The 27,374-nt window shown below is 43.3% G+C and overlaps 3 protein-coding genes across 6 annotated transcripts; 1 reads left to right on the top strand and 2 right to left on the bottom strand.

Annotated features, from left to right (window-relative positions):
• Positions 1–908: 908 nt before the first annotated feature.
• On the bottom strand, positions 909–2,879 carry LOC112432649 (ladderlectin-like). The gene is made up of 7 exons (XM_076882341.1): positions 2,811–2,879; positions 2,642–2,719; positions 2,494–2,544; positions 2,151–2,260; positions 1,912–2,046; positions 1,521–1,632; positions 909–1,229 (listed from the first exon to the last, which is right to left on the bottom strand). Exons 2-7 carry the CDS (start codon positions 2,715–2,717, stop codon positions 1,159–1,161), a joined length of 555 nt encoding a protein of 184 aa, XP_076738456.1. The 5' UTR covers positions 2,718–2,719; positions 2,811–2,879; the 3' UTR covers positions 909–1,158.
• Positions 2,880–12,717: 9,838 nt separating this feature from the next.
• Positions 12,718–20,265, top strand: LOC143412409 (E3 ubiquitin-protein ligase TRIM21-like). Its single transcript, XM_076882320.1, has 2 exons — positions 12,718–12,870; positions 18,340–20,265. The coding sequence occupies exon 2, from the start codon at positions 18,349–18,351 to the stop codon at positions 19,993–19,995; it is 1,647 nt and encodes a 548-aa protein (XP_076738435.1). The 5' UTR covers positions 12,718–12,870; positions 18,340–18,348; the 3' UTR covers positions 19,996–20,265.
• Positions 17,079–27,365, bottom strand: LOC143412410 (CST complex subunit CTC1-like). 4 transcript variants are annotated; one of them, XM_076882337.1, is made up of 10 exons: positions 27,192–27,365; positions 26,134–26,180; positions 25,912–25,997; positions 25,605–25,740; positions 25,260–25,328; positions 25,024–25,186; positions 24,766–24,821; positions 24,503–24,659; positions 23,675–23,795; positions 17,080–17,670 (listed from the first exon to the last, which is right to left on the bottom strand). In XM_076882337.1, the coding sequence occupies exons 6-10, from the start codon at positions 25,153–25,155 to the stop codon at positions 17,519–17,521; spliced, it is 618 nt and encodes a 205-aa protein (XP_076738452.1). In that variant the 5' UTR covers positions 25,156–25,186; positions 25,260–25,328; positions 25,605–25,740; positions 25,912–25,997; positions 26,134–26,180; positions 27,192–27,365; the 3' UTR covers positions 17,080–17,518. The 4 variants fall into 4 exon arrangements, 3 of the variants coding, with proteins under 3 accessions (XP_076738450.1, XP_076738452.1, XP_076738451.1); XR_013097034.1 differs by lacking the exons at positions 17,080–17,670; positions 25,605–25,740; positions 25,912–25,997; positions 26,134–26,180; positions 27,192–27,365 and adding exons at positions 22,922–23,231; positions 23,327–23,604 and having other exon boundaries at positions 25,260–25,506; XM_076882335.1 differs by lacking the exons at positions 25,605–25,740; positions 25,912–25,997; positions 26,134–26,180; positions 27,192–27,365 and having other exon boundaries at positions 17,079–17,670; positions 25,260–25,508.
• Between the last annotated feature and the right edge of the window lie 9 nt (positions 27,366–27,374).

The raw sequence follows: 27,374 nt of genomic DNA, 5'->3' as shown, positions 1-27,374 counted from the left end.
AAAGAAATAGGAAAAACTTATAAAAGACCTGCATAAGATGTGGCCTGCTTCATATAGTGAATCATATCAGGCTTACGTGATTTACTCATGAAAGTGGCCACTTTCTCATTACTTTCACATAAGTATCCAAAACATACAAGTTTCATTTATATGATTTTTCTAGGCATCTTATATCTGTTTTCACTCTTGTGTGCTGTTCATACAAGTTTTTTTTCTTTAGCATTCTGCAGTGCATAGGCAGCGTGAGCTAGTGCATGAGGTTGAGAAATACTTTATTATACGTTTTTAAAAGTTTTAAATTGTGTAACAAAAAAATATACAAATACCAATTTAATAATTGTTTAAGTATTATTAAACAGCACAAGACACAATAGTAGGAATATGCTTGTTTGATATTTAGCAGAACAGTGTCCAAGATGTTTACTGATATACTTTCTTGCATTTGAAAATCACCGTTGGACTGAGTTTAACTGCATTAGAAGAAATGCTGATAGTTATTTTTTAGCCATACTTATAGTGTTTAAGTGTTCTACTATAAATCTCAAGTTCAAGGATGATAAAACATTAGCAAAATTTAAAATAGTAAGCTAACACAAAATTTATATATATTTTTATTTTGTTAGATTTCAAATCTTTTTCAGTGGATAAATAATTAGTATTGCTCACTCAGAAAAAATGAAGTCATCTGTAGTACTTTGTACTCACAATGATTAAGTCGTCCTAATTTAGTCATCAGGCGTTGTTAGTGTCTCTTTGTTTTCTAGGCAATGCGTTTGCATACGTTTTTTAAGCTCAGAGAACTAGTTAGATTTTACAGTGTGGATGTATGTGATATTTAAGAGCACACTGATAAGCATGAAGCATTTAAATGCACAGACCATTTTGATTCAATGCTTAAGATTTTAATGATGAAGAAGATGAGAAACAACAATTCATTCTGGGAAACAACGTTTTGCTAAAAGCATTCTTTCAAGTACACATGCAGTCTGCTCCTGTTAAAAGAGCAGCTCCAGTTTATGTCACTTGTCGCTTCATTCCTTATGCAGCATTACAGTAAAAGAAAAGAAGTAAATCAAATCAGAACCAGATTCTTATTGTGATATATTAGAGGATTTGCTCTGTCGTCAGGTAGGCCACGCCTTCATGAGAGCCCAGGAATCAGCAGATGGCCCTGACACAAATAAATGGGTATTGGCTGTCACATCTCCCATCATTCCAACACTTGCTTCCTGTAAGTACACAAAATCAGCATGAACTGAAATCACAATCACATGGAGAAATGATCACTGATCTAAATATGTTGTTCTGTATAACAACAGCACCTGACACATACATGTGTTTAGTATTGCATCAAAACACTATGTAAATAATTAATATGATGGAAAAATGTACTGCTGACATTTTTTCACTCATCACTGTTTGTCACATTAAACGCATAAAGATAATTTGGGGGATTCTGGGTATTGTTTCCTTTTTTCTTTAACATTTATAGTGCTCTTACATTGTACTTTTAGGTTTACCTGAAGAATTCACCATTAAGCAATGCTCGTTTCCCCCAACGTTGTTAGGTTCTCCGTGACACCACTGCGTAAATGTGAAATAGGTTCCATCAATCCAAAACCAGTAATTCTCCTAGAAAACAGAAAAACGTAGGCAAGAATATGTTCACAAATAAGCTACAGTTCCAAGTTCTAAATGTGCATGTAGATACAATAATATGAAGAAGGAATTTTAAAGTCTTGACTAATCAGATCCCATCTTAAAGACCTCCATATCTACTGCAGGTGGGAACTAATCCCTGAGCCTGGTTCTGCCTCAGGTTTCTTCCTGTTAAAAATTGTTTTTCTTCCCCACTGTCACCACGTGCTTGCTAATGGGGGAGGGTCCTCTGAATAATGATAAGTGATATACCTGTTGACCATCTGAGCCACCAACCCATGTTAGTCCACTTTCACGAGAGGCACTAGATATGACGGCTCGAATGAACTGGTACTCGTCGTTGCTGTTTACAGATGCCAGGTTTGCATTCAAGGACTGGCAGATTCGCTACAATGGAAATCAACAGACTGAGTTCATAGAAATGACAACGTAAACAGAAAGAGTTAAGATTGCACAAAGGATAAATGATAAATTCACATCACTGCTTTTACCTGCGCCTGAGCCCAAGTCATTTGACGGTTATCGTAGAGAAAGCATCGATTCCCATACTGAGTCCAGCCGCTTGGACAAGATGCTGCTCTCTTCTCAACATGATGTTCTCCTGAAGACAATCAAAGAATATTGAGCTACTTTACTGTGTCGGAAAAGTTTTTAAAATAAAAATTCATGAAAAATGTGTTTTTATCTGAGTGTTAAAGATGAACTTTTTTAAGCTATAAATGTACTTGTCCATCACACATGAAAACAAATTTATGAAAGCTGACGTAGGAAAGCTGATGTACTGATGATAAAAATGTGATTAGTTTTGGTTTCAAACCTGAAAAGTCCACTGACCTGCTGAAATTGATGCCTCTGTCCCATTACTGGCCACTTCATCTGGAAGTGCTAGACAACAGCAAATGTTGATTTTCATTATAATTTTCAGTTTAATATATTCATGCATAAGATGTATAGATGATGCTCAGTATACTGGAATACTCACCAGCAGCAGTGCCCAGAGCCACCATTGCGCAGAGAAGTGTAGACACAGTCAGCAGCTTCATGGTGATGTTTAGCATCTCTGTACAAATCAGAAAATTCAAAGTAGGTCGTTTATGAAAGAAAAGATAGACAATAATCTGACACTTCCCAGCAAGCATTTGATATAATACCTTATCTTCCCTGTTATCAGTGTCAGCTTGTAACTTCAGCCTTCAAGTGTGCAGGTGCTGAACCGAACACCAGCACTTATATACTGTTTCTGTACCTTCACTCAAAACCAAGAACAAACAGACTAAAATACACTGTTATTTATTTTAGCTCCATGCTTGCTGGCATTTCGCTTTATAACAATGGTTTTTACCTCCACCCAGATAAAATGTCACTGCTGTTTAATTTGTCATATTGACTGATGGTCAACACAGAGATACATAACCTCATCTTTGTGTCACACTGTTGTTTGCATGGTGAAGGTAGCTGTCTTTTACTCATCATTATCCACACTAGATGAAATAAAACATGCCAACAGTGTGTTCCTTTGTTCTTCCCAGTAATGACTGGGGACACCCCTGAAATTGGGGAGCAACCTGAACAGTGATTTGGTGAACAGCCAATTGGAAAATGAGACAGAAAAGGACAGTTTAGAATGACTTCCATGTAAAATAAAAGTCATTAGATGATCTATTAGTACACCAACTATATACATTTCAAGTGTGCAAAGAAAGAAAAGAAAAGGAAATAAAATGGTCTCTCAAACCTTTTTGTAGAAGAACACAAAACCCAAGTCCTAACTCAAGCATGGAGCTTTAACAGCAGCCCAGAGGACTCGGCTGAAAACTGCTTGGAAACCAAAAACCTCTGTGAAACGGCGACAGAAGCATCTTTGTGCGTCTGCGGTTCATTAAGTACCTCCAGATTATGGCAAATGTCATCTTGATGATTTTCAAACTCAATATTGCCAAATAAAAAACCAAAAGGATATGGTTCAGTTGGACAACACACACACTTTCAGATTACCAGTCAGTGACATGCAGTAAACGGTGTGGGCTACAGTGTTGAAGACACAGCCACTGTGCATGATGCAGGCACTCAGGTGAGCTATTAAAATGTTAGCTTCTTATAGTTAGTAAAGCACATGCTTTTGAAATAAGTGTTTCCTAGCTTTAGTGGTCTTTTGTGCTACTGAGCCACGTGTTTTCATTTAGTAGTCTTAGGCTACGTTCACACTGCAGGCGAAAGCCCATCAAATCCAACTTTTCTGACCCTCTGCGACCATCTATCCCATCATGGTGTGACGCAGTGAAGCTGTCACTAATGCACTAGTGCAGCCTGCCTCACTTTCCCTGTTGCAGTAATGTTGAACCAAGTCAGCGCACTTTGCTGAGCTACACCTGTGCAGATGCAGCTGCAGCTGCAGTGTAATGATGCACTCAGGGAAAGACACTGACTGGCCCACACAGTTTATTAGCTGCACTCCTGCAGCAGCGCCCAGCTCGTCTACATGCGGCTCCAACCTTGTGTTTGCTCTCATTTATTTTTCTGGGTTTCTGGCAGCATGTTCATATTTCTAACTTGTGTAATTTTGACAGGATATATTTTTATGGAGAGCAAAATATTTAAAGTTTATTTTTTGAAGTTTATTTAATAATATTCCTGTCTTTTTTTAATTCATATATATGTTTAAAAACATTGTTTTAGTGTTCAATAAATGTTTATCTTGTGTGGCCCGAGACCTAAAGTGTGCCTTGACCTTTGGCCCCCTGTGCGATTGAGTTTGCCACCCCTGACCCAGCACGATTGTTGGAACAATACAAGTAAGAATACAAGGCTTTAACTATGTCCTTATTGCAGCATTAATGAGCACAATAAAGCCAGCCTACTGATAAACATAACGGCTGTTGAACAGATGATTTGTTTTTTTGTGAGACATAGAAAAGTTCTGGCTTCAGCGAACATGATTCAGGGTGAAAGGAGAAGACGTGGGTCAGGCAGCCAGGAGGAGCGGTGTGCCCCAGAACCACACGAGGAACAGAATCAATCAATCAATCAATCTTTATTTATAAAGCACTTTTCATACAGAGAAAATGTAGCACAAAGTGCTTTACATAGTTAGAGTGGCTCGTGTTCTTGGGTAAGCCACCCCTGCTGATACACGTGTCCTTCAACATGCAAAGTGCTGCTCGTTGCTACATATAACAATTCTGGTGGGTTTGGTCCATTTCTTGGTCTTGGCTGCCCAGCTTGGCCTTACCTTGGCCTCAGAAACATTTCACGTCAGAGAGTACACGCCTGTCACATGTACGCCTTTTACTAACACTCAACAACAGCCTTCAGTAATTCTATATACCTGAAGCTCTCACATGTACACAAGGCTAGTAGGTCATCCTGAGTTCATCAATATATGTTCGTTTCATCTGTCTACAGTCTGTCTGTGTGTGTCTGTGTCTGTGGGAGGTTGTCTGTGTGTGTCTGTGTCTGTGGGAGGTTGTCTGTGTGTCGCACAGAGGCTGAAAGGACTTCATCCCAATAATGTGTTTGTTGACTGTTATTTCTAAAAGCTCTTTGTTTCTCTCACCTCATCCCCACCTGTGAAAAGATGACTGAATTTCCCAGAGTTCGTTCTGTTGGAGGTTTATTTCCTTCTGCTGCTGCTCAGAGATCATCAGAATCTATAAAGGCCTAAACTAACAAGCTTTTCCACTGGGACATTATTTTCAACAGACCTGAACAGAGTATAAGAGGACAAGAGAACATGAGTGTTTGTGTTCTACACATAGAAGTGAAGCTCACACTGCAAACAAAGTTGTATAGAAAGATTTTCCATGTGGAAAATTATTGCTATTATTGCCAAATAGTATTTCTTGTCTGGAGAACAGGACTCACTGAAACATTATCCAGAGCTTTTGCTGACACGACATGTTCCAAGTCAAAGTCAGCTTTGTTGTCAGAAACCATGTGTGCAGATAATACACAGGAACTGGAAACTACAGCCTGAGTGTTGCACTAGAACAACGTAAAAACAACATGAAAGATAAAAAGACTCTGAGTTTGAAAAGAAATGAACTGTGGATTCATTTTAATTGTGAGAGAGCATAGCAACCAAAGATTCTGAAAGAAAAACACATTACCAGGATTATGAATTGATTTACGTGCCATTGAGTGAAATAATAAATAGCCAATTATTCTGTCTCAACAGAATTTGGCTTTTCATGCTTTCCTCAGCTCCTCCCATCTCTATGTTCAGTCGTACTCACTGCCCATCATCCCAACTCCTGAGGGAAGAAACATAATCCTTGTAATTAGAAGGATGTGATCTCATAGTGTGGCTGTGGTTCAGAAGGGAGCACATCTATCAGTCTGCATGCCAAATATCCTCGGGCACGATGCTGACCCCAGGTTGTTCTCCACAGCCCACTGTAGTGTGAGTGTGGGATAGAAAGCACTTAAAGCTTAAGAGATAAGATAGAACTTTATTAATCCCTCAGGTGGGTTCCTCTGGGAAATTCAGTTTCCAAAAAAGCACAGCACCGACAGAAGTTACAGAGTTACAGAATATTATATATATATATATATAATACACACACACACACACACACACACATATATATAAATACAGAGACAATATAAATAAAATATACGAAGGGGATAAATAGAATAAATAGGAATAAAAATAAAAATACAAGTGAATTGCACATTTCGAGTATTGAGGTCTATTGCACCGTTGACTATTAGGAAAAGTATTACACAGTGAGGTGAAGAGGCACTACAGCTTAGTTGTTCCCCCCTCCTTTGTCCTCCTGTCTCCCCTCCCTCTCCCCTCCAGAGAGGAGTTAAACAGTCTGATGGCGTGTGGGACAAAGGAGTTATTAAGTCTGTTAGTTCTTGTCTTGGGGAGAAGCAACCTGTCACTGAACAGACTCTTCTGATTGTTTATGGCCGTGTGCAGAGGATGCCCAGCATTGTTCATAATGTCCATCAGTTTCTTTAGTGTCCTTTTCTCTGCCACTGTCACCAGAGTGTCCAGCTTCATGCCGACCACAGAGCTAGCCCTCCTGATCAGTTTCTCCAGCCTGGATGAGTCCTTCTTTGCTGTGCTGCTCCCCCAGCACACCACAGCATAGAAAAGTACTCCAGCAACCACCGACTGGTAAAACATCCTCAGGAGCTTGTGCCATTAATGAGGCGTGTTGTATAAAGTGGTGTGAGTGCTCAGGCAGAGTGTAAACAAGCCGAGTAAGACATACTCCACAAAATGAAAACTACATAATTCATTCTAAAGTTCAGAAGCTATATCTGAATTCTGCACTTATATTCTAATCTCTCTGCGCTTATTTAAACATCCACGTTTTCAAAAATCTGTGATAACCTCAATTGTTTTAATAATACATGTCGATTAGCTCTCCATTGTGTAGCCCCTTAAAATACAGCTTATTTCAAACCGTCAATCCTTCCTCTTGGATGCAGGATTATATTCTGTAGGAAAGCTGAACAGATGTGGAAAAAGACCTTATTAACCTTGTTCAACTGACTAAACGCTGCAAGAACATCTTACTTTACTGGCTTGATTAGCAGTGATAAGCACTATACGCACATCTCTGACTGCTTTGTCAAGGAGGGAGTGACAAAGCCGTCCTTCGGTGTAACCCGACCTCAGAAAAGAATCTCCACAAATATTTGCGTGCTCATACTCGTGATTGTCTCGTGAAGGTGTCTGATGATCAGTGTGTCAACGTTTTAAAATTCTCTCCCAAGTTGTGCATTAAGGTGAGCCTGACTCTGTCTGGCTGGTACTCCTCAGATAATATCTGATGTTTAGATCATTTATGATGTTTGTGCTTAAATGGTTTTATTTCATATAAAAACCTACAGTTACAAGCAAAATAGAGTAGAAAGCATTCTGTTTGTTCAGGCTTATTAAAAGCAGAAGAAAATCCAAATCTCTGGTGTAATGCACACACTGCTTCAGTCCTTAAGCTGCAGAAGAAAGGAGAGAATAAAAATGCAGACAAGTAGCGTCTGAGCCGATCACGTTCATCTGTAGTTCAGACATGTGGATTACAAACGGAGTTACAGGTGAACTGTTAGCTTGTTTCAGTGCTGGGATGATCACAGATTATGATAACGACAGATGGAGATTAGCATCATTCATATAAGAACAGGATCCAGATTTCCTCGCACACAGTGAGAGCGACGGTGATCATGACAATCAAAACAAAAGTAGTTTATCGAAGCAGCCGCTCAAAGACACGAAGAGAAGAAGAGCTTCATCTGTCAGTGTCTCACACACAGCAAGGACTTCTGAACATTGATTTATGTGTCATTAGAAGTGACCGAGATGCAGGAGTTAAACACAACTACAGCACTTTTCAATTTTTAATTCGGTTTTATCGCCACTTCACATAATAATACATGATTTACTCTGTGTGCTGGGATATGAGAATGTTTTCAAAGCCACCGTATCAGTTAAAGAACCACCTCTGCATCTGCTACCAACTCCTATTGAACAAACACAGCTCACTGTCATCACATTAACTAACAGCTGAGTACTCTGCTGTGTGACTGAAACGTCTCGTTTTATTTCCAGTCTTCATTTCTGTTGCTTTATCCCACAAGTAGTCAGTAGGTATGCAGATTTTATTCCTCAGACTAACTGTGACAGTTCAGTGTAAACTGTTCTTTCAACATCAGGTTTAGACTTCAAAGAGAGACCATCATGTGTTGGAAATTTGGTAATTGAGTGTTGTGCAGTGAATTGTGCCTACAGTTTTGCAAAGTGTGTGTTACAAAATTGCAAACTGAGTGCAAAGCAGTTTTTGTGCTTTTAGTTTTGCAAACTCAGTGAGTGGTTTTGCTATAAGTCTGAATAGTTTTAGAAATTTTGCTGCAGGAATCACAGTTAGGGTTTAAGCATTCAGAAAAAACTGTAAAAGAGGAGATTCAGATTAGAGATCTCTGCTGCCACCTTCTGATGAAGACGCTTTGTTCTCCACACAGAAGTAAAGCTGTGGCTCAGTTCTTCCAGGTGATAAAGTATTTTTCATTTCTGTAGTTGGTACGTCGATATACTAAAGTAAATATTAATAATTCATTTTGGGGTTATGTCATATTTATTATCTGGGAATCTGCTACAGTAAACATGGCCAAATATTCAAAGTGTGTGTGTGTGCGCGCATGTGTGTGCGTGCGTGTGTGTGTGTGTGTGTGTGTGTGTGTGTGTGCGCGTGTGTGTGTGTGTGCGTGTGCGTGTGTGTGTGTTTGAAATACAGCTCTGACTAGAGGAGTGGAAGTGCAACCCACCCACCAAATTCAACACTGTGGACCTCCAGCCATCCTTTTAAAGCTCTTGTCCACTCCTTTCTCATTCAGTGTGACTGCTTTTGCGAGGCTGGTCTTAAAGGGTCTCTTGTGTCTGAGGAGAGGATGGTTGCTTCCCAAACATTAATGCAACAACAGCACTGCACTTGAGTTTTTTCTGGCTGGATCAGAAGATTTGGATTTGCTCCCTTTGCCTTCATGTGAGCAAAGCTCCGTTAAATCTATTCTGAAGTTAGTCTCGTGATTTTTAAACATGGACTCATCAGGATTTGTTCAGTGCTGTAAGTGTGTCAGTCTGGTATTTGAATAGTTTTTGTGTGTCCTGTTGTTTGAATACTTATTTCAAAATCTGATATGGTCCAGAGCCTGCTGAGGTGATGTTCACTGTGAGAGGATGTGGAAGCTTTCTTAGTGGGAAAAGCACAACCAGAGGTGCTGAAGCTCTTCAGATCAAACTGACATTATTGTTGTTTCATCATGACTGGCTCCAGCTGAATTGCTGTTGGCTGTTCTTTGTCAGTCTGCGACTGACCTTTGACAACGTTTCTGTATTTTTCAAATGTAGAATTGAGCGTCTGTGGAGGGAGGTTTGGACAGGTGTGACACATTTACTATGATGTACTCACAGCTTGGAGGAAGATGGATTTCTCATCATCTCAGATACTCTTCATCTCTTCTGTGCCCAGCACTCCTTCCTCCCAAGTCTCAACGTGGATTTCTTCTCTGTTGTCTGTCATGATACCCACCCAGGTGTTCTGGAGTCTCCACTGAAGGCTGAAGATGTCGAATCTCAATGCCTTGACATTGATCCCCTTGTGCCTTCATCTAGTTTTAGAAGAGACATTTCCTGGACCGCACTCTCACATGCTCTGTACCTACATCACCATCCCTGAGAGTCGCAGCTTGGCCCGTCACAGGGTGAAGTTATAAGAACGTCTTATTTTACCAAGTCCTCTCTCAGGTTCCTAAATCATTGATGGCATTGAGATAGTTTTTTACAATAATCTCTTCTTCTGTAATATAAGAACCTCTCCTGCTTTTAATGGTACTTTTCATTACTTCCTGGTGCATTCTCGTCCCAAACAGATGCTGACGAGCTGACACAGTCACATGGAAGAGGGAGAGAAATCTGACAAAACTAATGATTTCAGTGAACCTCATGTCTAACAATGACAGATGTATAAAATAAATAAAGATGAAAGTAACACGTCCTCTTTAGTTTTCTGTGTTACTAATACTCCACTGATCAGATGTCTGAAGCTTCTCCTCTGGCAGGACAGGAGTGAGGCCTGGTCCTGTGAGCCGCTGTGAGGATGTACTCGGGGAAAGGTCACCGGCCTCAGACTCTTCACCTTTTTAAAGACAAAGCAGTCATTTAGATAGAAGATTGGATCATGTTTACCTGCACAAAGATAAATTAAATGTCATTACTGACCAACACTCACAGTGTTTTCTACAGCTGTGGCCAAACATTTAGAGAACAACAAGTGTTGCTCTTCACACACTTTTAGATCTTTTTGTCAGATGTTTTCTGAAGGATAGAAACTTCTATGTTTCTACAGCATGTGATTGATTATATTTGCTCAGCTCTGAGTTCTAATTGTAGCTGATGAGAAATGACTGAACCATCCTAGTGACAGCTCTGGATCTTAGACTGTAGGATCCACAGGAAGTTTATAAAGATGACCCCGAGCTGTTCTGATGGATCTCCACGGAGCGTCCTGACTCTGTGTCACATGTTAGCTTCATGTGGGTCAAAGGTCAAAGCTGCTGACTGTCAGGAAGCTTCAGAGAAGATCAGACAAAAACGAAACACAGAGCTGAAGATGAAGCAGATCTACATGTGACTGTTGATGGTTTCAGATGTGGATCTCTGTGCTGTCCACACACAGATGCAGGCTAATATATACAAATAGAACAAGATAAGATACAAATACTATGAATAAATGAGTGGAGACTAAATGTAAGTGTGAGGTAGATGTATGTGCAAAGGAGCTGTGAGCTTGATATGAAAGATGACCTGATGTGCAAACATTACTGTTAAAACAGGTCAGCTGTCCAAGAGTCTGACAGCAGTGGGAAGAAGGAGTTGTTGAGTCTGGATGTTCTGGATTTTGAATGGATGTTTTGGATTTTGGGGTTCAAAATGTTGAAAATGGGGAACAAAACAAGAAAAAAAAGAAAAAAAGAGAGGAGTGTAGAAATGTGTGTAACAGTTGTTTCCGACTAGAGGGTGAGGGTGGTACTGCAGGCCACCAGCATTGTCTCACTTTCTGGATTTTAAGAAAGGGGCGTTCAGAACCAGAGAGGGGAGATGTGTTGTTTTAAGCAGTGAGAACAATGATCAAAATGTCTCAGTGTGTCACTTGCAGGTGAAGAGCAGACCTGGATCAATTTTCCACGTGCAGCAGACGGAAGAAAATTATAGGTTAACACCATTATAGGTTAACATCATTAGAAACACTCAAGCCAAGTTTTGGCTGAATTGTTTTACAGCTTAACTTCCATGTGTTTGTCACCCTGAGAACACAAGCTCCAAAATCTCTCCCTGAAGACAAGAAATGCAGTTCCAGAACAACGAGATGGATCTCAAGAGCTCACAGCAGCATCCTGAGTAGTGAAGAAAAGGTCCAGCAGCAGCAGCAGCAGCAGCTGTGCAAGACAGCGACAGCAAGGATAAAAATGGCATCATCATGACTGGATGGGTGGATGTGCATTTCCAACGAGCTGCAACTTCACTGTGTGTGAATGGACTTTGAAAAGACTGCCTGAGTTGGACATTTGCCACTTTCGGCGCAAAAATGGCAAGATGAGAGTGTTAAAGACACAGGACAAAGCTGAAAGACAACTGACTCTCACTGGACTGCTGCAAGGAGGGAGATGAGATGAGACCACAGTGGAAGGAGCAGGGAGGACATGGAGGAAGGCTGTTTTAGTGTGGGAATGAAATTTGGGTTTAGGAAACTGGGAAGAAAAAACGACTGCCTTGCGTGGAGAATTGAAAAGTGTCTGGACCACTGCAAAGAGGAGAGGTACACAAAATTACACAAACAGAAAAATGCATTAATCCTACTAACACAAACACACATGCAATGAAGCTCATGAAGATCAAACAGTATTTTAAGCATTTCTGTTAACATCATCTTGTCCGGTTCACTTAGTAGGTTGAGAAGTGATACACAGACTAGTGAACTAGTATTATTTTTGGGGAAGGATGATTGAATCATTGCAGGGGTGAACAGAATGCTGCAGGGGGGTCAGATGAGTGGAGACTAATAGATTATTGAGTTTCTTGTTTCTGATGTGTGGGGGAGGTCTTATCATGACACACATCTGGGTACATGGGGGAAAACAAAAACTCATTATGTAATAGAATATTGCTGTTGTGTGAGGTGTGACTGGTGGATGAAAGTTTTGGAGATTTACTGATGCATTTTGTTTTGGTACCACTTTGAACCTGCCAGTTTTGATCAATTATTCTAAGAGTATGCTTAGACAAGTCCTAAAACTAGGCCTTCATATTTTTTGATTTTTAACAGTGCACTGAGATTTTTTGTTTGGCAATTTTCTCTTTTTCAAGCAGGCTGCAAGATCGGAATCGAAAGCGCTACACAACATGTTGAACAATCGCAAGTGAGCTTCTCCAAAGTTAAAATGGGCTGTCATTACTGTTTGAACTTTACCCACACACCACTCCTCACTCCTCCCACCCGCTGCACACAGTCACTGAGTACAGACCGGCTGATTCCTGTAAAGGGAGAGGCAGGAAGAGACGGAGCAACACCTGAAAAACAAGAAGCTCAACGTCATTTTGCAGAAGTGACAGTGTGAGAGAGCAGCAGCAGAGCTGCAGTCGAGTCCTGTTTGTCTCTAAAAGAAGATTCACTGGAGTCCATCAGGTTCCTCTCAGCAACAGTGGTGAGTGCAGCTGATCACACTTCCTGCTTCTACACAAATCTTCACTCTGTTCACTTCATCAGGACTCATCACAGTCACACTGGATCCATAGAAATCTGCTCATGTAACCACAGATCCACTGTAGGAGCATCGAGCTGCTGCTTCAGTCTCACTGTGGCTCTGCTCAGGACTGTGGACTCAGGCTGTGCTCTGGACTTCAGACTGACTCCACACTTCTTGTTTAAGATAAGATGAGATAAGACTTTATTGATCCCACAACGGGTAAATTTTTGCGTCACCTCAGCTCAGGTACAGATATCAGAAGGAAATACAAAAATACAAATAAGTACAATCAATGAAAAAAAGTAAGATAATACACTATATACAATGGTAGCATACACAGTATGTGATTATGGATATAATTGGAAATATGGAAGACATAAACTATATAGCTTGATATAGCTATTGTACCACTACTATTCCTATTTATAGACATGCACACACACACACATGTACACACTAGATATACATATGTATACATATACAGACATATACCTGCACATGTCCGTACACATGAAGGTCCATTATGCATGAAGTGGTGACTGTGGATGTTCACAGTGTCCAGTGACTTATGACATCGTGATTGAGGAGTTATAGAGTCTAACTGCTGTTGGGACGAATGATCTGCCAAAGCGCTCCTTCCTGCAGCGAGGGTGTTTCAGTCTCTGACTAAAGGAGCTGCTCAGCCCACTCACAGACTCATGCAGTGGGTGATGTGGGTTGTTCATGATGGATGTCAGCTTTACTAACATCCTCCCCTCACCAACCACCTCCACAGACTCCAGGGGACATCCCAGCACGGAGCTAGACCTCCGCACCAGTTTGTCAATCCTGCTCCTGTCCCTGTCCGTGCATCCACTCCCCCAGCAGGCCACTGCATAGAAAAGGGCAGATGCTACCACAGTGTCATAGAATGTCCTTAACAGAGTCCTGCAGACTCCGAAGGACCTCAGTCTCCTCAGCAGGTGGAGTCGACTCTGGCCCTTCTTATACAGGACGTCTGTATTTGTAGTCCAGTCCAGTTTCTTGTTGAGGTGAACACCCAGGTACTTATAACAGTCCACTATCTCAATGTCTTTCCCTTGGATGTTCACCGGTGTTGTAGGGGGTGACTTCCTCCTGAAGTCTATGATCATCTCCTTTGTCTTGCCGGCGTTGATTTGGAGTACGTTGGTCTCACACCAGCCAACAAAGTCACTGATGACCCCCTTGTATTCCTGATCATTCCCGTCTGATACGCATCCAATGATGGCTGTATCATCTGAGAACTTCTGTAGATGGCAATCGTCCGAATTATAACAGAAGTCTGAAGTGTAAAGGCTGAACAGGAAAGGTGAGAGAACCGTGCCCTGTGGTGCCCCCGTGCTGCAGATTACCACCTCAGACACACAGTCATGGAGCCTCACATACTGTGGTCTGTTGGTAAGGTAGTTGATGGTCCATGCAGTCAGCTGTTTGCCTACTCCGGCTCCCTCCAGCTTCCCTCTCAGTAGTGCGGGTTGGATGGTGTTGAAAGCACTGGAGAAGTCAAAAAACATGATCCTCACAGTGCTCCCCGCCTGCTCTAAGTGAGAGAGGGATCGGTGTACCAGGTAGATGACAGCGTCATCCACCCCAATTCCAGAAGGGTAGGCAAACTGCAGGGGGTCCAACACTGAGCCCACCAGTGGCTGAAGGTGGTGCAGGATGAGCCTTTCCATGGTCTTCATCAGATGAGAAGTCAAGGCAACAGGCCTGAAGTGGTTGGGCTCCCTGGGGTGTGCGATTTTTGGCACCTTAACCACACAGGAAGTCTTCCACAGTTCAGGAACCCTCTCCAGGCTCAGGCTCAGGTTGAAGATGTACAGGCCCACCTGACAGAGCTGGTCTGCACAGTCCCTGAGCAGTCTGGAGCAGATTCCATCCGGACCTGCTGCCTTCGTCCTCTTGAGCTGATTTCTCACCTGATCAGCTGTGAAGGAGATGTGAGGCTGGGCTGGAGTGGGGGGTGGGGCTCGCTTCGTTGTGGATAGATGTGTGGATAGGGGTGAAGCAGGGTTGTGGTGAGAGGAGAGCTCAGGTGACAATGGCATTGCACCCGGAGGGGGGGGGGCGGCAACTGGAGGGGGGTTAATGGAACCTGGGGGGTGGGAGAGGTGATCAGTGGGCCATTGTCAAATCTGTTAAAAAACAGATTCAAGTCGTTAGCCCACCCCCGGCCAGCAGACACTGTGGCTCCTCCATTGTCCTGGAAATGTCCAGAGATTTGTTTCATGTTCCTCCAGACTTCTCTGACGTTTTTCTGTTGGAGTTGGTTTTCCCATCTTCCTACTGAAGTGCTCCTTGCCTTCTCGGATCTTGTATTTAAGATCCTTTTGGACTTTCTTAAGTTCCTCCTTGTCTCCCGACCAGAAAGCACTCTTCTTCTTGTTCAGCAGGGCCTTCAGTTCTGGGGTGACCCACGGTTTATTGTTTGAGAAACACTGTATCTTCTTGGTAGGCACAGTGTTCTCAACACAGAAATGAATGTAGTCCGCGATGCAGTGGGTGAGGGCGTCGATGTCCTCACCGTGAGGCTTGCAGAGTTCCTGCCAGTCTGTGCATTCAAAACAGTCTCTTAAGGCCTCAGTGCATTCCTCAGACCACACCCTTATCACCTTCTTCGTGGGGGGGTTCCTCTTCACCATAGGAGTGTAGGTGGGGTGGAGAAGGACCAGGTTGTGGTCTGAGTGGCCAAGCGGGGGGAGGGGTGATGCACTGTAAGCCTGCTTTGTGTTGGCAAACAATAGATCCAGGGTTTTGCTGTCCCTTGTATGGCAGTCAACGTACTGGGAGAAGTTTGGGAGAGTGACAGATAGTGAGGCATGATTGAAGTCCCCAGAAATAATAATGAGGGACTGCGGATGTGCCATCTGTAGCTGAGAGACAGTGGAGTGAATGTAATCACAGGCTGCTGTAGCGTCGGCCGAGGGTGGGATGTAAACAGTCAGCACAATAGCGTGTGAAAATTCCCTGGCCAGGTGGTATGGCCGGACGCTAACTGCCAACAGTTCAATGTCTTTGGTACAGCTCTGTTCCTTCACAGTGATGTGTCCCGGGTTACACCATCTCTCACTGACATACATTGCTAGTCCCCCACCTCTGCTCTTACCACTCTCCATTGCATTCCGGTGCTCTAACCAGTTGAAAGCCATCCAGAGTTATGACAGAGTCCGGTGTGTGGTCCGTGAGCCATGTCTCAGTGAACAGGAGGAGGCTGCTCTGCTTGTACTCCCACTGCAGTCTGGTTAGCGCAATTAGCTCTTCCATCTTGTTGGGTAAAGATCTTACATTACCCATGAGAATGGATGGAATGCTTGGTTTGTACCGTCTCCTTCTTTCCTGGTACTTCACTCCAGCCCTGCGTCCCCTCCTCCAACGTCGTAATTCCTTCGGAATCTTGGGTCGCTCCTCCGGGAGTACTTTCCTGTTGCTCAGTGCTAGCAGCTGCTCCCTATTGTAAACAATGGCTTGGCTTACAGATTCTCCAGAAGTGGTGGTAAAAAGTCCCAAAAAGAGTAGAAGACATACTACTACTCTCTTTTTTTTTTTTTTTTGTCCCGTTTGGATCTATAGCCATCAGAATTGTTGTCTTGAGGCAAAGAAAGATGCCAAGCGGATTTATTTTACCAAGTGGATCATCATGGCCTTGCCATATTGGTCCATTTGATTGACCTTTATTATAATTATGAATTTATTTTATTTTCAGTTGCAAACGGGACAGACATGACTGTGGGATAGGACAGGGGGAAAGAATGAAAGAAAGAGAGGGAGAGAAAGAAAACCAAAGGGGAGAAGAGACGGTGAGAAGGGGGGGAAGAGAAAAAAACAAAACAAACAAACAAAAAAAACAAAACTCCTGGGTCACCTGTATGGAGAAAAAACATACTACTACTCTCACAAAAAGTTGTGGGTCCACGTTGCACAAGAAATAAAACACGACCAAGAGTGTCAGGTAAAAAAAGCTTAAAGCACAAGAAAAAACAGAAAGGAAAGGAAAAAGCTGGGAGCTGAGGAAACAGGCTGCCTACCGTGGCGCCATCTTGGATGTTATTGGGGTGATTTATTCATCACTTCCTGTTCCTCTTAGATTGATTCTGGATCTGATTGATCATAAGGATTACAGACGTGAAAACACCTATTTATTCTTTATTGATATAAAGCCTTTGACACTGTAAACCAGCAGATTTTGGTCAGTACTTCAAAAAGTCATTCACACATTTTACAAAGATTATCTGACTTAGTGTATCCTGTAAGAGTCACAGATGATCCTCAATCATTCAGAAAACAGTCGATGCTGCACTTTATAACTTTGTGTGGAAACATGAATCTCATTATTTAGACAGATGTGTTTGAATCATCCTGATAATCAGGCTTTAAACATGTCAGAGTTCCACACATCAGCTGTGATATTCAAGCTGACCTGGATCAAACATGTCATCAGACACAAACATAGATGATGCTGTTTAATCCCAAAGCTTATTTAAACAAACTGGAGGACAGAATTCCTCCTTAAATGGGATTTTGATCAAATCCACTGATCTCGTTTTCACACACAGGCTTTATCATGGTGGCTTCTTCTCTACTAACATCAATCTTTGATTTGGACAAACAAATATGTGAAACACAAAAATAAATCAATGTTTTCTGAGGATCCAGAATAACATGAATGATGTATCCCAGCGAGTGACTGGAAAAGTTCATCTTCTTCCACATCCTGAGTTTGTGAGGATGTTCCAGTATCTGTGAGAGAAAACAGGACAGTTTTTACTGACGCACAAATGGACCAAATATACAGACACCTCTGAATAAACATGTTCTCATCAATGCCATTAAAATACTGGATCAACAGTTAATAACACATTTCTGAGGTTTGTGATTCATCGTCCTCCTCACTGTCAGCTCTACTGGAACAGTCACTGTTTAATATTAATGGCTCGTTGATCTGGACGTACAATAAGAAGTATTCAGTCACCAACAAGGTCGAAGTTTACTTCACAGTGATTGATGGAAAATATCCAACAAACTGATTTATTCAAGTATACAAATGATCTGGATGAATCTTGGACCTTCTGTAAAACAGAGAAACAATTTCACATCTTTGTAACGACTGTATTTATCTTCATCCCCAAACGTTGATCCTGTCCATCTGGACGCTGCACTGTACAGCAGACACTACGATGTTAGGTTTGTGTTTGGATGAACCAGTTTGTGTCTGAGTGTGTTGCTGGGTCTCCACCAGTTACTCTGAGAACTGAAGAAGCTTCTCTGATGAAACGTCTTCAAGAAACTCAAAGAAGTCCAGACGCTTTTCTCTCCAAGCTCCTCAGACTACTGACGCTTGTTTCTCTCTTTGTAAAATGAAATTTAAAGTGAATTTTGAATCAAATGTTTCTCTTCTTTCTCCCTCAGAGTGCAGACATGTCTGCTGCCAGCAATCTGCGATCTGAAGATCAGTTTCTGTGCTCCATCTGTCTGGATGTGTTCACTGATCCAGTCTCTACACCATGTGGACACAACTTCTGCAAAACCTGCATCAGTCAGCACTGGGACATGAGTCAGAGCTGTCAGTGTCCCATGTGTAAAGAGACTTTCTACACTCGACCTCAGCTGAGGGTCAACACTTTGTTCTCTGAGATGGTTGCTCAGTTCAGACGTGAAGCTCAGCAGAAAGCCAGCAGCAGCAGCTCAGAGCAACAAGCTGCCAAACCAGGAGAAATTCCCTGTGACGTCTGCACTGGAACCAGACTGAAGGCCCTGAAGTCCTGCCTGGTGTGTCAGACCTCCTACTGTCAGACTCACCTGGAGCCTCATCTGACACTGAAAGGTCTGAAAAGACATCAGCTGGTTGATGCTGTGGAGAACCTGGAAGGCAGGATGTGCACGAAGCACGATAACCTTCTGCAGCTGTTCTGTAAGACCGACCAGACATGTGTCTGCATGCTCTGCTCTGTTTTAGACCACAAGAACCACGAGTTTGTTCCTCTGAGAGAAGAATATGAAGGAAAGAAGGCAGAGCTGGAGAAGACAGAGGCTGAGATTCAGCAGATGATCCAGAAGAGACGACTGAAGATTCAGGAGATCACAGAGTCGGTGAAGATGAGTAAAGATGCTGCAGACAGACAGAAAGCAGAAGGTGTTCAGGTCCTCACGGCTCTGATGGAGTCTGTTGAGAGACACCTGAAGGAGCTCATGAAGGAGATCGAAGACAAACAGGAAGCTACAGAGAAACAGGCTGAAGGTCTCATCAAAGATCTGGAACAGGAAATCTCTGAGCTGATGGAGAGAAGCTCTGAGGTGGAGCAGCTCTCACGCTCTGAAGACCACCTCCACCTCCTCCAAAGCTTCTCCTCCCTGAAAGCTCCACCCAGCAAGGACTGGACAGAGGTCAGAGTTCATCCACCATCATATGAGGGGACTGTGGGGAGAGCTGTGGCTCAGCTGGAGGAGACAGTCTGGAAACTCATGAAGAAGAAGCTGTTTGAGGCTGAGCTGCAGAGGGTGCAGCAGCATGAGGTGGATGTGACTCTGGATCCTGATACAGCAAATCCCTGGCTCATCCTGTCTGATGATGGAAAACAAGTTTATCATAGTGATGTGTGGAAGAAACTTCCAGACAACCCAGAGAGATTTTCTCTGTGTGTTATGGTTTTAGGAGAGCAGAGTTTCTCTTCAGGCAGATTTTACTTTGAGGTTCAGGTTAAAGGAAAGACTGAGTGGGATTTAGGAGTGTCCACAGAGTCGATCAACAGGAAGGGAGAAATCACACTGAGTCCTCAGGATGGTTTCTGGACTGTAGTGCTGAGAAATGGAAATAAGTACATAGCATGTGCTTCCCCTTCAGTCCCCCTCTGTCTCCATCCTGGTCCTGAGAAGGTGGGGGTGTTTGTGGATTATGAGGAGGGTCTGGTCTCCTTTTATGATGTAGGTGCTGCAGCTCTGATCTACTCCTTTACTGGCTGCTCCTTCACTCACAAACTCCACCCATACTTCTGTCCCAGTTTGAATTATGGAGGTAAAAACTCTGCACCTCTGATCATCTGTCCTGTCAATCAAACTGATCAATGACTGATTTTATTGGATGAATGATTGATTTTTCTTGAAGGGAACAAATGAACACATTGAGTGTAAATCCTCTACAGTCTCCATGTTTCTATAGAATCTGATCATCAGGACTCTGATTCACACTTTGATTCTCATGGAGTTTGATTTGAACAGAAGAAAAGTTGAATCAGGAAATGTTCCCACTGATGGAGACTCGAGCTGAAGAGCAAATATCAGAGAACAAATGTCCAAAAGCTTCATTTCCAATAAAGTTTGTTCAATGCTTTGAGTGAATCCAGACTCATGTGTGGCTGTTATACGGAGCATCAGAGTCCAGCTGAGTTATGTTGGATACAAACTGCTTATTTTGGCTCTGTGAGGAGTTTTGTTCACTGAAAACTGATGAGACGGATAATATTCAAAGAACTCTGTAGAGATTCATGCATCCATGTTCTCCACCTGCAGGTGTGGAGGAGAAAGGTGGAGCACAGACTGCTGCATCCTTCCAGTCACATCATTTTGATGATTATATTTGCATGTTGTGATGATTTGGGTTAAAGACAAACAGAGTTGAACGGCTGCAGTCACAGCATGAAGACGATGCTGAAGCTGAGCTGTCAGTGAACATGTTTCACTGTGATTTGATTTGAAGAATAGAAAGTGTGTGTGGCTGCTGACAGCTGCAGTCTCTGCTAGTCTGCATAACACACACACAACTTTCCCCCTGAGGCAACGATGCAGCAACAACACAACAGCTGCAGACACACACACGATTGTGCGCTCCCTTTCAGTCTGAACTCTCAAACACACAAACAAACTCTATCAATGTCGTACTGTTAAAGAACTCCTCCTTCTTCAGTAACAATGATTTGAGGTCTCTACCAGTGTCTCTTGTTTTGACCTTTGACCTCTTTATTCCTTATAACCAAAAAACCCTTTTATCTGATATTTTCACCTTATTGATTGATTATATATATCTATTATATTTTCTCACCTTATTTTGACCTTTGACCTATGTCCTTGTTAGCCTTGATCTTCCTTCATCAAACGTGAAATTTCTTTCACCTTTGAACTTAAAGCTTAAATCAAACCTTTGTTAAAAAGCTTCTTACCAACTTGTAATTCCAACTCTCTGCATTAAACACGTATCTTATCATATAAACACTGGATCACTGAGAGAACTTTAGGCAGAACCAAATGAAGCAGCTGACCTCGTCAAACTCACAGCGACAGTAACTGACAGTGAATTATTTTAATCTTCTTCATTGTATTTGTTAGAAACATTTATTTTCCTTTAATTGGACTTTGGTTAAGTTCAATCCGATGTATTAACCGACCTTTGAGGTGAAGTGCAGCTGCGAAGAACGCTACGGCAGGCAATGAGGTGCGTTTAATGTCGCTCTGTTAATTTGAGCGTCCATAAATTGAATGTCTTATTTTTTCTTACTTTATTATTGCTCATTTATTGGAGAATTAGGCCATTTAATCAAGATAGATTTTATGTTGTTGGTGGTAAAGATCTGGATGGATGTTTTACTTTATTCTGTTTCTATTTTTCAGTTTTACTTTTCAAGACTTGGTGAATTGCCTTTTTCTACTTTTTGTTTAGTTTTGTTAAAATTAGCAGCAGTGAGAAGTGTTGTTGTCGGTCTTGAATATATTTGATGTAGCCCATACTGTTAAGGTAAGTGTCATGTTTTTAGTTGTTAGTCTGATGAAGAATCTTTTATTTTTCTCCAAAAGTTGATTGTGTTTATCTGGACATAGTGTTTTTCAGTTCCAGCTGAATGCAGGTTTCCCCAGTCTTATACGTTGTGACAGCCACTATGGTGTGGTGTCCCTTTAAGACACCCAAGTCGAGGGTTGATGGTGTCATCAGTTTGTGCCGCTGCTCTCTCTCTGGGATTATGAGGACACGTGCCTGCACGCTTCTGCTTAACGAGGGACGGATTTACGTTTTCTTCTTGTTTTGTTTGCAACGCTTGGGTTGTATGAACGCTGGGCGTTATGTTGTTGAGCCGCAGCCGTTCAGCCGGGCTTTTATATGGTTGTTGAAGAAGGCGTATTAAAGAACCACCGTGGATTACCGATACCAGCGTGGGTGTGTGTTCTTCCGACTAGCCTGCTAGGTGTTTTGCCGCCTCCTCTCAACCACGCAACACAACCCAACGTTCCAACGTGTCAGGAGCATCAGCACAGCTGAAATGCATTTTTTCTAAGCACCGCGTCTCTGTGGCTTTTAAACCCCAAAACACGCTACAACAAAAATGGGTCCACCCCAAGGATGGGGTCCCCCGGTGTAGTTTCCACTGTGAGAGACTGTGGGCTTCCTCAGAGTGAGGCTGAGAGCGGCAGGCCCAGCTGGAGTCTGACCTGTGGCCCTTCAGATAAAGCTGAAAACGGCCAATATATGATATTAAATATAAAATATAATTAAAAAACAACATCAGAATGAACAACGAGCTGCTGTTAAGAACTCCGACGTCCATCCAAGGCCCGATTGGTTTCTGTTTCCATGACAACAACAACCGTATGTGGAAAAGACCAAAAACTGAAGCGGTGAAAAAGTTTTGTTGCAGATTAACTATTAACTTTATGTTATTCATTGTCAGCTCGTGCCATCATTAAAGCATGTTAGAACACACATGTAGGATTTCACGAATCATCGCTCCTACATTTAATCGTATCCATAACAACTGTGTGTACGTGTTCGCTTTGAAAACATCACATTCTTTATGTTGGTTGGTTTAGACGAGTGATCTCCAGGATGAATGAGGGCAGAGGCCCGTTTCATGGAGACTGTTTAAGTGTAAACCTGGATTAAAAGCCACATTTGAACACCTTCATCAGAGGCTGTGACCATGTTGAAGGACTGATGCTGACGTGCTCTGACACTCATTAGCATAGAAAACAAAGTGGTGCAAGCACAGAGCCCTGAGGAGCTCCACTGGACGGTCTGTTCACAGAACATTTAATTATTTCACTTTTATTTACATGCAAAACAGCCTCAGAGAGAACAGCTGTTTCAGAGCTGCCAGCTTTATTGGAAAGATGAACTGAAATCCTAAAATAGTCCAATTCATGACAAACTGACACGGTGAAATGTTGCAGGATTCAAATGTGTCGATGGATGAACTCTTTCAGTATAAGATGCAATAATACAAAACACATGAAGGTGAGGAGGAATTCATTTAAAGTAAGTGTGATTTAAAGAGGACTGATTCTTTCCTGGTCAGGCTGAAGCTTTCACCGTCTGACCTCTGTAAACAAACCGAAACACGTTCAGTGTTTAGTTTTACCAATTAGGTTTCATGAATCACCATCTGAGAACGTCTCCGATGTGGGCGCCACTCACAGGGATCACTTCCTGTAGAAGGGTCACATGACCTGTTAAACCCAGAGAGCTTCGTGTGACCTCTGACCCTGATCACCAGCGTCAGGGTCAGTGAAGGTGAGATACCGTGTGACAGGAGGAGGAACTATAAAGTTTTATTTGTACGAACACGTAGAACAGATGAAGTCAGAACGAAGCAGGTGGAGCTCAGTCAGGGTGGAGGTGCAGACAGGTGAGCTGAAGGGGAGGAGCCAGTCTGGTCTGGAACTCTCTGTCTCCTCGAGTGAACCTCCTCACCTCTGAAACACACACACACACTCTGAAGGTTGCAGTCAGGGTGGTGAGGGTGGTGTGTGAGGGTGGGGTTACCTTCTGGTCTCTGGTTGGTGTGTTTCCTGCAGGTGAGGCTGAGCGGCCGAATCATGACATCACTGCTGCACAGACACAACAGGAAGTGGAGGAGGAAGTCGTCAGCGTCCCCGTCACACACCTGAGACAGACACAGAGGTTATGTCTCTGCAGACTCACGGCTCGGCCCTGTGGAAACGTCCTGCAGGACGCCTGTTTCTCTCTGTGGTGGCCCCCCCACAGCGTCCCCACCGTGCTTCACTGTGTGGACGCTGTTCTTTGGGTTGTAGCTGCATCTTCTTCTCGTTTCACCTCCTCTGACCACAGGACGTTTCAGTCTGCAGGGTCTTTTAACACAGCTCCACCTGTGGGTGGAGGGGCCCTGTGGGTTCTCCTGGTGTGCCCCGAGTCCTAAATGCCTCTCGCTGTCCTGCCCCTCCCCTGTGGTCTCCACCCTCCATGTGGGAGGTGTGGCATTCACAGTCAGCCCTGATTACCCTCAGAACTACACCACCTGCTGCTTCATCAGGTCGAGTGGGTGGAGTCAGGGGCACGACCTGAGTCTCGCTGAAACACACGGCTGTAAGGCCCCTCCCTCCTGTTCACGTGAGCGCAGCGTGGGTCCGTCACACCTACAGACTTTTAAAGGTGGAAGTGGCCACGCCCCTAAACCAGTTCAGCAGTAAGGTGTGAGCAGACGGAGCTGTTACCAGGATGCAAACAGGATGTGCCCTTTCACAGTTAAAGCCTCATCTTAAATTTTAAAGACAAAATAAAGTCTAAAGACGACGATGAGCACGTGACTCACCTGTGACAGGTAAACACATACACCTGACAGGTGCTACTGACCTGGCTCTGCCCACGAGGGAAGACTCTGATGTGACCTCTGACCCTGAGAGCTCTCTGAAGCCCCTCCCACTGAGCATCAGCCAATCCCAGCAGAGCACGAACCAGAGCAGCTGAGAACCAGACGTGAGCCTCACCTGTTCCGTCATCGATCACCAGCCTGATCGAAGAGCAGAGCCACATGGTTTGATCATGTGACTGTCACCTGACTCATCCAGGTGATTAACACGTATCAGCAGGTGAGCTCAACAGGAAGCTGCTCTTACTTTGCTTTGGACTGAAACACTGACGAGGTCGAGTGACACTGAGAGCTGCTGCAGCCCTGAGAGAGAGAGAGCAACAGGTAAACACACACACCTGAAATCGTGAGCAGTTTCCTCCAAAACGACACTTTACTTACTGCACCAACACTAACACGCCACCAACACGCTAACAACACATGAAGCACTCTGAGTACTTTCACTGCACCCGAGAAACTGACACTAAACACATCCTGTACACACTGTGTGTATTTTATGCAGTACCTGTGTGTACACGCTGCCACACAGCGAGCAGCTCCACTGCAGTTGCAGGAACAGGAAACACACCACGTGACCTTTGACCTGTCCCACAGCGCACCTCTGCTTGCTGCTCAGAGCCCACTCACCCAGGTGCATGATGGGAGCAGGAGGAGGAGGCTGGGCCGAGCTGATAGAAACCAAACAAACAAATAAACAACAGCACGACAAACACGTGAACCAGACTTTACCTGTAAACTTACCTGGTGTCTCCCAGGGAGACCACAGTTATGGAGCTGACAGGTAAGTACGTGCAGTACACACTTCCTGTCCTGAAACACACACACAGGTAAACCGCACAGGTACGTAACCATGGGCGTGACTTTGTATTGAACATTGGGGGGTCAAGATCTCTGTCTAAATAAATAAATCTGGGTACATTTCCAGATGATCAAACAACTATTTTGCTGGTAACACCTGAAACCAGTAAAGAAAACCAGCAGCCTATTGATGCAAAATGATCCAGAACTTTATTGGGGCTGACATTGTTGGAAATGAGTCCAAATAAAGAGTCCAAACTTTTATAAGCCTGTCTATGTGTGTCTCACCTGGACAGCCTCCTCTGGAAACCAGACAACAGCTGAGTGTTACCCGGCAACAGGCCAGGTGGGTAGGGGGTGTGGCTTAAGTCCAGGTACACCTGCAGACTCCTCCCAGCTTGGTCACAAAGAGTGAGACGCACACCTGCACACACACATTCAGCTAACAGTCAGACCTGAGACTCATACCTGAAGCACTGATGCCTGCAGTTCCTCTAGTGTCCAGCAGAGGCAGCAGTGAGTCGCCCCCATAGACCCCCATGTTACAACTTCACAGCAGAAAAGCCTGATACACAAACCACCTGTGTGTTTGTACCTGAGTGTGTGTGTCCAGAGTGGGCGGTCCTGTTGTTCACACTGATCCTTTCAGACACCACACCCTGAAAACACACCAGCTCTGAGCTGAAACACACACACACACACACACACACACACACACACACACACACACACACACCAGTAAGAGTTTAAAGCAGGCTGCAGCTGCAGTTCCTCAGATGGCCACAGGGGGCGACTCAGTGAGGGACGAGCAGTTTACCTGCAGTCTAAGACCTCTGAGACGGACAAGACTGTGGGTGGGACGGCCTGAAAAGACAGACATTAAAAATATGACGTCATTCTGGGGTAAAACCGCAAAGGATTGTGGGAACGAGTGGCAAGCGGTACTAGCGCACGCAGGCTTTCACACGAAAACAGTCACACAGTAATAAAAAGAAACACAAAAATGGCAAGAAGCTGCTGTATTATTAACTGTGTTGTATTATTAAGTCTTCTGTTGGAGTTATTACGTAATTTATCACAACATGATTGATGATGTAGGTTACAAATAAGTCTTATATTGATTTGAATTGAATTCGTTGCTATGCTGCTTTGTTCACTGTGGCTTTGCGGGCTAATGTTTGTTGTGTTTTGTAGGAAAACCAGAAACAAAATGCAGGAATGTGATCCAGACTGGCCCCTCTATCAGCCTGGGTCATACCGAGTTTAAAGCTGCTACCACAGCCAGATCTGATTGGTTAAGAGAGAGAGCGATATCGAAACAGCCACGAAACGTCCGCATATATGTGCCCAAGGGTTGTACTGAAGCAAGCAAGTGATGAATAACTGTTTTCCAGTTTGTTGTTAGCAAAGTTTTTTTCTTTGCATTGTTGATTTGTTTTTCAGGAAGCAGCTAATAATGATGGATTTTTACAATGTTGCCTCTTTCTTGTAAGATTCTATAATAGAATGAAACAATGATACCAGTTATAAATAAAGACAATAAATTGAATGAATTACGAAACACTCATTTTATTTATATTAGATCTGAAAATGTTGTGTAACACTACAACCTGAAACGACAAATAGATTGTGTTGGCCTGTACAGGAGATAAAATATTTAACAACAGCTAAATAAACGGTAAATGGCCTGTATTTGTATTCTTTACTTAGTCCCGAAGGACCCCAAAGTGCTGGAAATGCTAGCGCTTAATGCAGTGTTTTGATTTGTTGCCACTTGTACCCACAATGCAATGCGTGAAAGTCACATGGTCTGTCAATCTCTAAAAAAAAAGTTTAAGGGTCCTGGAGGAAGACGGGGAGCAAACCGAGTGTTACCTGTCTGCAGGTGGGCAGCAGCAGTGGGCGTGTCAGAGTGTGGAATCTCCAACCACGTCTGACTTGTAGGGTCGACTCAGCGTGGAGATCCACCCCACTGCGCTCAGAAACTCCACAGCCAATCAGAACACTGGGATCCTGATTGACAGACACATGGGCCAATCAGCTGCAAGGATTCAGGTC

The sequence above is a fragment of the Maylandia zebra genome, linkage group LG3, assembly GCF_041146795.1.
Source record: "Maylandia zebra isolate NMK-2024a linkage group LG3, Mzebra_GT3a, whole genome shotgun sequence".
Classification (NCBI taxonomy): Eukaryota; Metazoa; Chordata; class Actinopteri; order Cichliformes; family Cichlidae; genus Maylandia; species Maylandia zebra.
This window is presented reverse-complemented; position numbering and strand designations above follow the sequence as displayed.